Below are 14,412 nucleotides of genomic sequence, written 5' to 3' on the forward strand. Positions count from 1 at the left end.
GTAAAGTTTGTACGGGTTTTAATTCATTTGTAATGCTTTGTGTAAAACATCTTGTCACTGACATGCCAGTGTATTCTGCTTGGCTAGCCTTTAAGCACCGAAGCTGTCTGTGACAGCAGTTTGAGTAATCAGTGATGGAAGTCCATTGAAATGAAGCCAGTAAGTCTGTGCTGAGTTTGCTTTGTCAGACAGGGTAATATAAGTTATTACTTTATTCTTTGATGAGTATTTCCCACAATGAGTATCTGCGGAGTTTAACACAACCTCATAAGCAGGAGCACAGGTGACACAAGGGGGTCATTTACACCGACAAGAACAAGTGCATGTCTGTGTTCAGAGTGGCTCAGGCGTGTTCAGTATAGAGCTGACTTGATGCTGTTTTACTGAACAGTGAGGAAAGGGGAAACTGAAGGCCATCCCCAGCTTCATATTTTTATGAACTGCTTCTTGTCTGTATTATGAGCTGACTCCTTGATCACTGTGGATTAGGCACTGACAGCTCTGAAACGCTGCTATATTTAATCCATAAATGTCAACATTTGAAAACAATTTCCTGAAATAATTTTTATAATTTTCCAACTGAAACAAATGTGCAGGCCCTATGTATTTTTACTTATGTCATTATTCTAGAGACATGGCATCCTTCTCCCTGAAAGAAAAATCTGTGCCATGATTGCTGTGCAGCATCCCCCAGTCTGTGTAGTGTTGTAACAGTGTCATCTGGACAGTATCCAGGATCAGGTGGAGGAAATCTTAAGGTCTTCCAACCTCAGATTGGTTAAAAGGGTGACAGAGAGTCGTGAAGAGAAGGTTAAACAGAAGGTTGTAAACTGTGAATGTGTCAGGAATGGCTGCACCCTTGGTTATTAGTGTCTCGGAAACTAAATGTGTATCAGGCTGCTGTTAAAGGTTAACTACCAGATGAAGAAGCCATTCAGCTGGTAACACAAGAGGGCAACACTCTGAAAGATGCACAAACCAGAAGCAAATAAATCAGGATAGTGGAAACAGAGGCAGAAGTTCAGTAGTCATAAGGAGGAGCAGCAACAGACGGGCAAAAGTTTCTTGCATAAGGGGAGCTGCGGATGTTGTACAAAGACACACTGTTCTCATTTCCCTGCATTTGCTTCGTATTCCTGTTTATTGCACATGGAACACATTTACATATCCAGGAATGAAATGGAAATGATTGATGCAAAGGAGGTATTTTTGTTAATTGTTGTTGCTCTGAGTCATGCCTGACTGGGACTGATGGAGATGGGTGAGGAAAGACGGAACTATTATTAGAGGTACAAATAATTGTCAAGAACAACTTTTAAACCCATCTGTTACCACATATCAACATCCAAAATTATCCAAAGAGGGGAGGGGCAGCAATACAAGGACTAAGCCAGTGTCACATCTCTGTTGATGTAGATGCTGACAACTGCCTCGCAATCTTTGTCCAGTTTTTTAAATTTCTGCTTCCTTGGAGCTTCAATCATTTTCTGTCACAACTCTATCAGTGCCTGCTGGATGTTGCAACAATTGTGTCTTATGCTTAGAGCTGATGGGTGTTTGAGAGTTGGGCTGCTTTGTCTGCACAAAACCAGGGAAATGTGTCCACTTTTTGTCCTGTTAGTTGGAAAACAATTTGTAATGTGCACTCATACATGCAAGGTAGAGCCAAGATGAGGTGAGCATCCAATTTGGGAAGGTGAGCATCCAAATTGAGAAGCGAAAGCTGTACTTGAAGTGCTTAAAGACAGAGGTTTTCACAGTGGAGCTACACTGCAGAGCACAAGAGGATTTCTGGTCCTTCCTACTCCGCAGGAGTAGTGAAGAAGGATTTTAGAAATTCCTGTCCATGGATGGTTGTGTGATCCTCGGGTTCGCTGTCGATGTGGGCTGTGTGAGTAACTGAAGTGAGTCAAAACAGCTGAAGTGCAGTTTGGTCATGTGTGAGCAGCAGCCAGAAAACCCAAGCTTCAAATGATTTTGGAAATACCGTCCTTCAGAGTATTACCTGATGCTGACACAAATCATGGCTTCCAATGCAACTGATAATGTAAATACATCCATGGCACTCCCTTGTTTATATCCTTCTACCTGTAACCTTTCTGCTTTGAGGTAATTCTTTATGGAGCTGTTTCCATCAGATAATGTATCAAGAAATAACCCTCCAGCAGAACAAAGTCTGTAGTTTGGTCTCATAGCCTTATTCCAGAAAATATACTGTATATCCTGTAGGCAGAGAACTCAGAATGAATAAGGACGAAGTATTCAGCCCTGTTTACTTGTGCTTTATTTGCACCGAGGAAAATATCTGCCTTTTTAGGAATACATGGGGAAATATCTGTTTATATGACAAACCTGAGGTTTGTGGAGAAGCTATGGGGAATCTTTAGTGGCAGAAAATGGGTGATACCTGAAAAAGAAAGGTAATCGTCTTGGAGATTGTTAGCAGTTTTGAGACTTTTCGTCTAACTGGAGTTAGGTCCTGTATGAGATGGCCCTCACAAAGTGTTGGTTTGTTTACAGGGTAACTTGTCTGCAGCAAATTTGCCTCATGCTTAATTGCTTCATCCTTCTCTAGGCTCAAGATAGAGGACTGAGATCAGGCTTTTCTTAGGAAATTTTAGGGCTCATGATTTATTAATGTATTATTTGCAGTCACATGAGTCACAAACTCACAAGCCTATTTTTGTACCAGACTGTGTGTTAATTTTAGTCATTAATCTTCTGCTGGTTATTCTAGCTGGCAGAGATCATAAGTATTTTGGTTTTGCTTTGTTTTTATGATATCATCCTGTTACTCAGGTGAGTTGTTACTGAATAAAACATTTCTCAGTAAAAAACTCAATCTGTGAAAGCCTGCCTGAAGCATACTCAATTGCAGTCCATTTCAGATTGCCATAAATAGATGTACAAACTGAATTCAATAGCTAAAAGATGCACTGACAATGTGAGTTCTGCAGTTATTTGCTCTATTTCAAATCAATATTTCTTGGTGTCTCTTTCATATTCTTGTCAGGTGAGGCTGGATAATGATAATCTTTATATCAACAAACGCTTTTGTACTACACAATTATAACTTATTTCAGTCAAGCACTTGTCTAAAATTAAGTCATATTAATGGATTTTGGGCCCCTCATTGTCTTCAACCCATTTAATAATATGGTTCTTCTTAAGTGGGCGGCTCATGCCAGTATTCTATATGGTGTTATTTTTAGCACTTGCAGCATCCACATGAAATTGCTCATGCGTCTTTTGTATTCTGACCAAGCGTTGTATGGATTACCGTCTTGCACATGCATGTTTCAGTCCAGAAGAGAAGTGACAAGATTATATAAATCGCTTTTCCCACTGTTTCTGATATTACTGAGAGTTAGTATTTCACAGTAGAGGGGAGTACATTTCAGTTAATTGGCTTCTACATAAAGTAACTACCACGGAGCGGTTGATAAGTCAAAGTAATTCCATTTCTCTGATAGCTGCTTATTTCCTTTCATCTGTCTCTCTTTCTCCAAATTTACCTTGATTTTATTCGCAGTATTTATAACGCTTTAAGCTGTTTACTGTATCAGAAGTAGTCACTCAAAGTGCCTGCATTGCACTGGAAAAAGTGAAGGGGGTGGTGACAGTGGCTGGTGATCATTTTATTGGAGAATTAAAAAAGGTGAAATCCACTGAATCATAAAACTATGTTTAATGATATTTTTCAGGAACTTCTATTACATCACCATGCTGAGGGATCCGGTGTCACGGTACTTGAGTGAATGGAAGCATGTCCAGAGGGGTGCGACGTGGAAAACTTCTCTTCATATGTGCGATGGAAGAAGCCCAACACCAGATGAGCTGCCTACCTGTTACGAAGGAGATGACTGGTCTGGAGTCAGTTTACAGGAATTCATGGATTGTAGCTACAACCTGGCCAACAACCGCCAGGTGCGCATGCTGGCAGACCTCAGCCTGGTGGGGTGCTACAACTTGACTTTCATGAATGAGAGCGAAAGAAATATGATTCTTCTCCTAAGCGCCAAGAACAATCTGAAAAACATGGCCTTCTTTGGGCTCACAGAATTTCAGAGGAAAACGCAGTATCTCTTTGAGAGGACATTCAACCTGAAATTCATTTCTCCGTTCACCCAGTTCAACGTTACGCGGGCCTCCAATGTGGACATTGGTGAGGATGTGCGGCAGCGGATAGAGGAGCTGAATTTCTTGGACGTGCAGCTTTACGAATACGCCAAGGACCTGTTCCTGCAGCGCTTCCAGTATTCCAAGCAAGAGGAGCATCAGAAGAACCGGCTAAAGAGGCGAGAGGAGCGGCGGCTGCTGCGGGAGCAAAGAGGTCACCAGTGGCCAAGGGAAGAGGCAGCAGAAGCAGCTGTTACTGAAGATTATAATAGTCAGGTAGCAAGGTGGTGACATTCCTCCATCTTGACTAACCCGTGAGAGGAACAGAGAGCTTGTGCAACTTGGCTACTTGGGAGCTGGCCAAGGAAGGCCTACCACTTTGGTAAATGAGACTGCATCTGGCAACCACCCCTCCTTGTCTCAGTTTTTCTTGGTTTCTGCCAGTGAGGAGAATGTATTTTTTTCTCAATAGGCACTGATTAGTGTTATTAAATGGCAGTAGAATAGGCTCGTGTCCAAAAAGACTTCCTTCAAAGCCCTAAGCTATGAGGATGGGTTGAAGAGAGAGCTATATCCTTTGCATTAAGAGATGTACCCTATACAATCTGAGTTACCGAAACTTGTGCAGACATGGATGAAAAATTGAAAAAAAAAATCTGGTTTGGTTCCTCTGTGGCATGAGATCTGGTTCATTTCATACTGTCCTTTGCAACTGTAGTTGTAAAAGAAACGGAGAGAAACGTATTGCCCTTCAAACGTCTACGTGCTGTGTTTTGATTAAGGGAAGAATTTGCTATGGTGATTAAAAAAGACCTAGGAAATGTGGGACTGGGGCATCTCTCGTTCTGTTAGTCAGTAATCAGAGATGATGTGTAAGTGAAGTGATGGAGGAATTGGCTTATTTCTCTGCAGATGTTGTGGGTACCAAACCCAGCCAGGTAGCAGCTGACATTCTGAGTGTGTGTGGCAAAGGGAAGGCCTTGAGAAATGAGGTCCAGGTGGCAGCCAGGCACATGTCGCAGAGATTGTCTGACTAGAGGCAATGAAATCAGCCTTCACATTCATGAAAGGTGAAGAGGGGCCAAGCAAACTACACGGGAGAGGAAAGAGAGAGCAGGAAAAGTATAAATATTAGTATGACATTTTCCAAATTTACTGGAAAAGCCTGGGAGATATATTGTCTGTGAAGGTAGGCAGGTTTATGATATTGTCTGTTAAAATTCATTGAAGCCAAGTGAATACAATTTAAATTGGTTTTCTCTCTAACTATGGTAGCGGCTAGGAAAAAAATCAGCTCTTGGTTTTATAGGATACATAATGTATAAGTGGAAAGTCTTGATATTTATTACTCTGTATGAAGATTCTTTGTAAATTTATTATTTTCATTATGAGAGATCTGTGTTTGTTTTTCTTTCTTGTCTAGAAAAAGATTCAATGGGTTTTTCCTCCACGTGTTACTTTCTTGTGGCTAAACTGCATCTATTTATTCCAAGACTTTATGTTGTTCCATTCATAATAGTGAAATTTTTTAAAGAGGGTCCTGTGCACCATAGACCTTTTGAGAGAGTTTTTTTCCTTCTTCTTCTTCTAGCATAAATGTAAAGCATTAGGAGGAAATTTCTCTTAAGTGCCTCAACATGGCTGCTAAATCGAGATGCTGAAAGTATATTATTGCATGCATGAATGGCTTTTACCTTAGAGATTTGCTAATCAGAGGTACTGGAGTACCTGATGTGGATGCACATTTCTCATTTATTTTAAAAATTCAAGGGTTTTATCTGGTCAGTAAAAAAATAATGTCTTACAGAAAAAAGAAACTGAATTCGAAAATTTGTCCCTTCATTTCCAAGTCTTTTCTTTTTCATGCATGCTGTATCTTCTTTTCTTCTGACTGTACTATTGCTTCTTATCTATGCACAATATCAAAAATATGATCTAATGATCTTGTTGGGAGTTAATGCATACAATAGTACATTAAGCATGGAATATCATAACTGCTATTAAGAAGTGAAGAGGGCTACCAGAATGATGCCTCGTTATTGATGTAGTTTGTGAGCAATATGCTGCTTTACACCTGATTGTCAGTATGCTACATTTGGGGTGAGTAGCTGTGTTTTTTGGTCTCTGGTACCTGTTCCACTGATGGATCATGTGCATCTCCTCCCACCTCCACATTCAGAAGGGAGAACGTAGGACTGCAGATCGTTATTCTCCTGGCAAAGCATGGGACATCTGCCTTGGAGAAGAGCAGGAAGCTCTCTGAACTTCCCAGCTGGTACTGCTTGGATCCCCATCACCTGTTAGAGATGCTCAGACACCTCGGTCACAGATGGACACCTACCTTCAGAAATTTAAATTGAAATGTTTACAGTCTAGGACTGAAGCTCGCTCTGTGTTGTCCTGGCTGCAGGATGGCGAGGCCATGAAGAGCTAAGCCTGACTGGTATTATTGCACCTTTATTGACTGGTATTATGGCACCTTTAGTGCAGTGCAGGTAATCCACCTTGAGCTGCTGTCTTTACCCGCTGGCACCGGGGCTTCAGGCTGGGCTGGCCCTGTGGAGGGAAGGAGGTTTCTGGCTGGTGGCGCAAGGACGATGGGGAGCTGCTGCATCTCCCCATGCCTGAGCCTGTTGCTACATCTTGCTGCAGGACCCAAAACGAGAGCGGGGAAAGGTGCCTTTGGCACCTGATACACCACATCCAGGGTTTGCAGGTGTGGTCTGTTCCTATAAGTGCAGGGGGCTGTGGGTACTGGAGGGACCCCAAACGGCCCCTTTCAGAGGCAGCAGTGGGGTGGGCAGTGATGCAGGGATCAGCAAATCTAGGAAGGCACCTTTCCTGGTGGATTCCCTTAGTACCTGTACCATCATCCAGATGTTTTAGGAATCTTCTGGACCTGTTGGTGCCAGCTGTCTGGTATTCCCAGTTGACATCTGGCAAGTTGAAGTCCCCCATAAGGTCAAGGGTAGATGACTTGGAGGCTTCACTTAGTTCCTTAAAGAATAACTCATCAGTGTCGTCATCCTGGCTGGGTGGCCTGTAGTAGACACCCACGACAACATCCAGTTTGTTTGTCTGATCCTTAGTCCTTACCCAGAGGCTCTCAACTTTGCCATCCCCAACTGCCAGCTGCATGCACCCCAGCTCCTCCGCTACATACAGTGCCACCCACCCATCCCAACCTCTCCTACCCTGCCCATCCCTTCTGAAGAGCCTGTAACCATCCATCATGGCACGCCAGTCACAGGATTCATCCCACCAGGGCGCGTGGGAGAGAAGTCAGCCACGTGGGAGGAAAGATGCAAGGACCAAATTCACATTAAGGAGGGAGATAAGCGAGGAAGTGGAATCATTCCCAGCCCGTCTTTGGTTGTAAAACATCCCTTCTTTTTCCTCCCAAGCACAAAAAGAGGGTCCCCTTCCTCACGTCCCTCCCTGTTTCCCCAGCAGGCCACCTCTCCCTGCCACTCAGAGAAATGGAGGCCTCATTTTTCATTTAGAAAATGTAGTGTTATCTTTTCAGAGGAGAGAGCTCAGAAATCATTCCCTGCAGCCTCACCAGCGACTGTAAGTATCATTTTCAGCTGTCTAACCACACCAGCCATTCTCCAGACTATTCCTTCTGCCTGACACAAAACAAAGCCTAATGAGGAAAATGGAAGCAGTCTTTGGGCAGTTTACATTAGCTTTAATAGTTTGCAGTACCTTAATGGATGCCTAACCTTTTCTATCAGTCATTTCCCAGGAGACAAGATTAGGGTCCTGAAGAGCTGGTAATGTGCTGTAGCATCCATGTTAATGGGATTTGCCTTAACACTTGGGATTTAGTTAAAATTGAAGTTGGTTTGTTGTTTTGTTGGGTTTGTTTGTTTGTTTCCTGGAGCCTGTGCAGCAGGTAGCCTTGGTTGTGCAGGAGCAGTTGACCGGGGGGGCAGCCAGCAGCTGAGATCTTGCCCAGAACTCCTGGAATTGAAGGACACAGCAGCCCCTTCCCCAGCTCCAGCAAACTCGCTGTGCCAACAATACTGTTTTTCTTCACAGAATTTTCTGGTGCATGAAAAACAAAGCAGTTTGGAAATACTTTCCAGCTGACTTCTAAGACACAGGCTTGCAGCTTTTTTTCTTCTTGGGCCCTGCGCCTAAAATAATGTGACGCAAAAGTGAAAAAAGGCCCTGGCTCATATCTCTGTTATTCCAGGTTTTCGTTGCTCTGACAGCACGGACTTCACTTTAATTACACTGGCTCGTATAGGATCGGAGTGCAGTTGTGTTCGTTTCAAAACCTTTGTGAGTAGCAGCACTATAGGATTTCTGTCCATCTTCCTGGCATTATTTTGTTGCTTAAACAAGGCAATTTGGCTTCTGCTACTGTGGTGCTGAAACAAATCTCATTCTTTTGTAATGGAGATGTACTTGCTAATCTCCCATCAGGTCCTCAGCACTGGTTGCCTTTTCCAGTTATAATTCACTGTAGGCTTGGAGCAGACAGAGAAACGTGCTGTGTTGTTAAAACTTGTTGCTGGCAATTTGATGTCTTGTCCAAGAACTCAGCCTGTTGCCTATGGGCCATACTTGATTAAGGAATTAAAGTTTGTCCTTTCTTCCCCACTTGTCAGTGCTAAAAACACAAAGCTTTATCACCATAGGGACAGAAAAATAACCACAGTTTCTGATATTGTGTGTTCTTCACCGCTGTTGTGTTAATCAGTGAGGCTGCAATAGCCTTGCCAGGGCTTCGACCCAGTATGTGGTAGTTATTTGCAGTTCACTAAAAACAGAAGTACAGAGCAAAAAAGTGATGGAATTCAGACTCAGAGCCAAACTTCCTAATTGCAGCACATTCGTTCAACCAAACCAAATGGCAGGTCACATCACCTTTGCATCTGGAGACCTTTCAGATTGCAGGAAGTTTCTCAAGCTGGCCATCTCATTAACACATGCTTCCTTCTGCACCAGGGGCTTCTCGTTTCCCACCAAAAGTCTCGTATCACTGGTGAGCACTGATGTTATAGAACTTGTTATCTGATAGATGTGGAATTATTCTTTTTTGGTCTGGGATGGGGAATATTGTGTTTCTGGGCTGGTGCAGACTACTCTGTGTGAGATGAACAGTCACAATAAAGCCGTTCTGCTGGAGCAGATTGCTGTATCCTCTCTACATGTGGCAAAAGCATACTCGGCAAAGGTAGCCAGTTTGCACTGAAACACTTCTTTCTGTTTGGTTCTTGTAATACTGTCTTTGTTGATATTTTGTGGAGGGAAATGGGTTCCATAGCCAACGATGTCCTTGGCATTCTTCTTGGCTGTATCACTAGCTCTGTGATTTCAAATAAATGTTGGAAGTGAAAAAGAAAAAAATCAAGAGTTCCCATCAGTTGCCATTTTTAAGATGAAAGGGTAAAATAATAGGCTGTAAATTATTCTTTAGGAGTTTTCCTTCTGTTTCTGTGCAATAATGTGTGTGAACTCTGCTACTAAGAGATTGTATTGTGAGTAACCATATCTACTTTTATTCCTATTTACAAGATAGTTTGTAGACCTAGGGATTTTCATTGATGTAAAGCACAATTTAATGAATTATTTAATGTGTTTAACCATTGTGATGTCAAAAGCAATTGTTTTCATATATTTATTTGTTGGTGGTTTTCTGTAAAATGATGCTGATTAAGAAATCTGTTAAAAATGAAGAAGTTTTGTTGAATATTATTGGGTCCATGAATTACTTATGAGCAACAAATAAACATTGTTTGCATTTTTGAAACACTAAAGGTTCCATCTTATCTACAGAGCCATAAAAATGACTAAAAATGCTTTTGTCATGCTGGTTTCAAGCATTACTAAAGATCCACCGTGACCATATTTATGTTTTTTTTTTTTACAAAATGTACACGGAGGAAAAGCATGTTGATATAACTTACTATTTAATTATTTTTAGGCCCCAAACCAAATATTTTTATTCCATTTGATTTTGTTGGGCTTTATCTCAGATTGAATTAAGACAGAAGGCTTGAGACTTGAACAGTCAGCAGCACAGTGTCAGAATTTCCATACTTGGATTGAATTAAAACTTAAGTGTGCAAGTAGAGGTAGTGAATTCACAGAATTACGGAATGGTTGGGATTGGAAGAGACCTCTGGAGATCATCCAGTCCAACCCCCCTGCTATAGCAGGTTCACCCAGAGCAGATCACACAGGAATGTGTCCAGGTGGGTTTTGAATGTCTCCAGAGAAGGAGACTCCACAGCCTCTCTGGGCAGCCTGTTCCAGTGCTCTGGCACCCTCACTGAAAAGTAGTTTCTCCTCATGTTTAGATGGAATCTCCTGTGCTTCAGTCTGAATTCATTGGACTTCATTTCTACTCCAGTGGCACGGAGGACCAGTCCAAACTGTCAGGATGATTTCCTGAGCTGCTGTGGGGCAGGATGAGAAGCTGCAGTCTCTTGCCACACTGTTGGCCTCGTCTGCATGTCCTTACATCTTCTGAGGGCTTGTAAACCTTGGGAGAAGCTGATTGCTTATTCAGCCATACTAGTTTGTGTAAGTGCATGAATACAGGGAGCTAGGACAGGGATGGGAACACAGAGGAGCATGGACAGACTTGAGTAAGTACGAAGCACTGACCTCTCTTGTACAGAGTATTTGAGGTCCTCTGTTAGGTCTGCCACTTCCAAGAGTAGTGCACAACCCTGTTCTGTTTTATCAGACCAAAACTTCATATTTCTCAGTTTTTCCACAATAAGACTTACTGACACACCACATCCCTGGAGGTGAGTCTGGTTAAAAGAGAAGGCTATGCTGTGGCAAATTAGGATGGAGTGACCATGACTCACCTTTTTGATCACAGGCTGCTGACCTCTAAGTGCTATGGAAAGTTGTATTAATGGTAAATATATATATATATATATGTATATATCTATAAATGTATATAGTTTGCATGATAAATTACTCTTGGGACACAACAAAGACAACATTTGATGAAGGCAGCAGAAGAAAGGAAGCTCTCAAAGGTTCTGCTTACTTTTGTTTTCTTGATAGTTCTTCACAGTGCCTTAGACCCCAAACAGCTACTGTTTAAGAAACACCATTGTAAGGAGGGGCTATTTGAGCCTATAGTAATCAGTTCCTCTCTAGAATTTATTTTCCTATTGGTCTCCCTTTTTTTTTATTTCTCTAGCTCCATTCACTTCAACACTGAATTTGTCTGTACTGCTGGTCTGCTCTTGAAGTCTTTGTGTTTATGTATGTATATGCATCTGGATTATTAACATATCGGGGAACCTTATGACCAGGTTAATAATCATGAAGAACTAGGTACAATTATATGTATACCTTGCAAGAGCACTGTGTTGAATAACCTTTTGTAGCCCTCATTGGTGCTATTAATGAAATCCCCACTGCAAGTTTATATTTGCATACCACCTGTACCTATGTTAGGATATAACATTGTGGGGAAGCAAAAAGGTTGGAGGACTTTGTAATCTCCAGATTTCTGCAGACTGTGGTGGTAGTATCTCATTGCTTCCTCGGTTGCTGCTGTGAAACAAACTTAATCCCCAGAAGACAGATGTCAGCCTCTGGAAACTCATGCTGTCGTTTGAAACCAAATACCTAGAAGCTCATGGCTGAGTGGACATGAAGGCTGGAACCTGCCAGTGAAGGCCAGATGGCATGGGAAGTTCATCCTACTGGGAGGCAATTCAGGCTGTGAAACAGAAGCATCCAGTGCTGTTTATGGTGCCCTGAAATTGCGCACCTGACCTCCAGCTCCTGCTCCAGAAGGATGCAGGTCTCAGAATAGATGCTTTGTCATATCCATAAACCCTGTGCAGATGTCTCAGATACCTGTAGATCTCCAAACAACACTCTCGGAGAGACTTAGGAACCCAAATATCTCCCACAGTGTTTGTAACATTTAGGGGCATCACTTGAGATAATCTCTGAGCTGAGAGTCCATCATCATCACTGGTGAGCACAAAATTAGGTGTACTGCAGGGCAGTGTGAGTGATGGAGGAGCAAAACGAAAGTTGTTACATTTCTGGATCCAGCACTCTGGTGAAAGCAGTTATGAACCAGTGGCAGCAAGACTGTAAATGAAATGAGTGTCAGTATTTCAGATAAATATTACTATATGGCAAAAGGAGAAATGGATTTTGCCATCAGAAGACAGATAACTTTTTTTTTCCACGTACATACATGGTTACATTTTAAGAAGCACATTAGAGAATTGTACTGTAATGTGCAGGTTATGGCACAGTTAAAAGCAAGAGTGAGAGTCAGCATTGCTGGACTGTATTACATACTGTTGGAGAAAGGCTTTGATTTTTAAGATTTCATTCACATTCATTTCTATTTGAGCTGCAGAGGCTGTACAAGGTGTGACACCTTTCAGCATTTGCTAAGGAATTTATGAGTATGCCCCTAAAATTCCAAACATGAACAAGTAAGATTAGATGATATGGAGGTAAATCAATGACTTATAAATTCTACTGTCCCGTAAAAGCACAGGGTGCTAAAAACATTTAACGGTGAGAATAAATAAGGCCTGCCATGCACAGACGAGAGGGCTACTGCCGGAGTTTGTCCACTCACCACTTCTCCGTGAAATATATTGAGTGAGATGCCTCTCACATAAGTAGAGATCAGCTGCAAACAACCTCCTCATCCAGACCCTGTGGACCTCCTTACAGGCGGTGGAGGCAAATGCACTTGCAGGGCATGAGCATCTGGCCTGCTTCAGACATTTACAATGGTGTAAGAAGCAGCTCATCCCAGAAATGTCTCCTTGCTTGCTCTGTTTGTAAACAGGGGGAAAAAATCCCAAATGTACTTTAGAGGAGGTAAAGCCTCAGACGTGAAAGAGGACATGGGGGCAGCACTTCACTTTTGGAAAGACTGCACCTGAAATGGAAGTGAAGCTTCCAAGTGCCTAGGTCAAGAGACATCTGAAGATGCAACAAAGACCAGAGGGGGAGAATTAACGACCAAGAGAGCTAATCTGGGGACCCTCTGTGCAGAGATGATGATTGAAACCACTGTAATGAGTGAGGTAGCAAAAAAATAGTGAGGAGGCATGCAAGCATCAGAAAGACGAAGAGACACCCACTGCAAAAGGCAAGTGTGGCTGTGAAGATCTCCTGAAAAAAATCTGCTTAGCTATGCAAATTTCAAGGAAAATAATTGGCAGTTGATTTTGGTGGATTTCTGTCTTATTCAAAAATCTTTATATTAAGTATTTAATGTATTCTCAGGCCCAGCGTCTTGAGGCAGGGTCTGAGGGATGAAATGAAACCACTTGTGCTCTGCCAAAAGCAGGTAAAGTCGCCCAGCAGTCTCTCTGGGATTTCACTTCCATGGTGTGACATCCAAGTGAGGAACAAGCAGCCCTCTGTTGCTGCACAGATACACACAGACCAAGTGATGTGTCCCTTTGTCCCTGACAAGTTTAGAGTTAAGTTTGCTGCTTCAGCTCTGAGATTTGGAATCTGGGGCTGGTGATGCCTTATGATAAGCAGTGATGACAGTGTCACAGCTACAGAACTGAAAATGTTTCTGACTAACAGAATGCAGGAATGTGCATGCTAATAAATCGTTGGATGTTAAACAGGAAAAACAAAACAACCTTAGGTGAAATCTATTAGCAACAAACCTTAATAAAACTTTATCATTACTATAATTAACATTGCAGCCTGACTGGCCTATAGATGCCTGATGTTCTGGTCAGGTCAGGATTTCAACAGAGATATCATATTAGCAGTGGGCTACAAAGATGATTAGGGAGCTGGAGCATCTTTCGTATGAGGAAAGACTGAGAGAGCTGGGTCTGTTCAGCCTGGAGAAGATAAGGTGGAGAGGGGATCTTACCAATGCTTATAAATATCTCAAGGGCGGATGTCAAGAGGATGGGACCAGACTCCTTTCAGTGGTGCCCAATGACAAGATAAGGGGCAATGGGCACAGACTGAAGCACAGGAGGTTCCATGTAAACACGAGGAGAAACTTCTTCTTAGTGAGGGAGCCAGAGCACTGGAACAGGCTGCCCAGAGAGGGTGTGGAGTCTCCTCCTCTGCAGACATTCAAAACCCACCTGGACACATTCCTGTGTGATCTGCTCTGGGTGAACCTGCTTTAGCAGGTGGGTTGGACTGGATGATCTCCAGAGGTCCCTTCCAACCCCAATCATTCTGTGATTCTGTGATTCTATGGAAATGAACACTGTCAAGGAAACATGAACAATGGAAGACTTTAGTGCTGCACAGCTCCAGGTATGGTCCAGGGGAGCAGTGGTGTTT

At 42.5% G+C, this 14,412-nt stretch overlaps 1 protein-coding gene across 1 annotated transcript in view; it reads left to right on the plus strand.

Annotated features, from left to right (window-relative positions):
• Positions 1–4,683, plus strand: part of HS6ST3 (heparan sulfate 6-O-sulfotransferase 3) — a 296,217-nt gene extending 291,534 nt beyond the window's left edge. The window contains exon 2 of the mRNA XM_065057130.1: positions 3,705–4,683. Coding sequence (XP_064913202.1) covers positions 3,705–4,410 — 706 coding nt within the window. The 3' untranslated portion in view covers positions 4,411–4,683. The remainder of the gene's footprint in view (positions 1–3,704) is intronic.
• Positions 4,684–14,412: the final 9,729 nt, after the last annotated feature.

This window comes from Columba livia, chromosome 1 (assembly GCF_036013475.1).
Source record: "Columba livia isolate bColLiv1 breed racing homer chromosome 1, bColLiv1.pat.W.v2, whole genome shotgun sequence".
In the NCBI taxonomy this organism is placed as follows: domain Eukaryota; kingdom Metazoa; phylum Chordata; class Aves; order Columbiformes; family Columbidae; genus Columba; species Columba livia.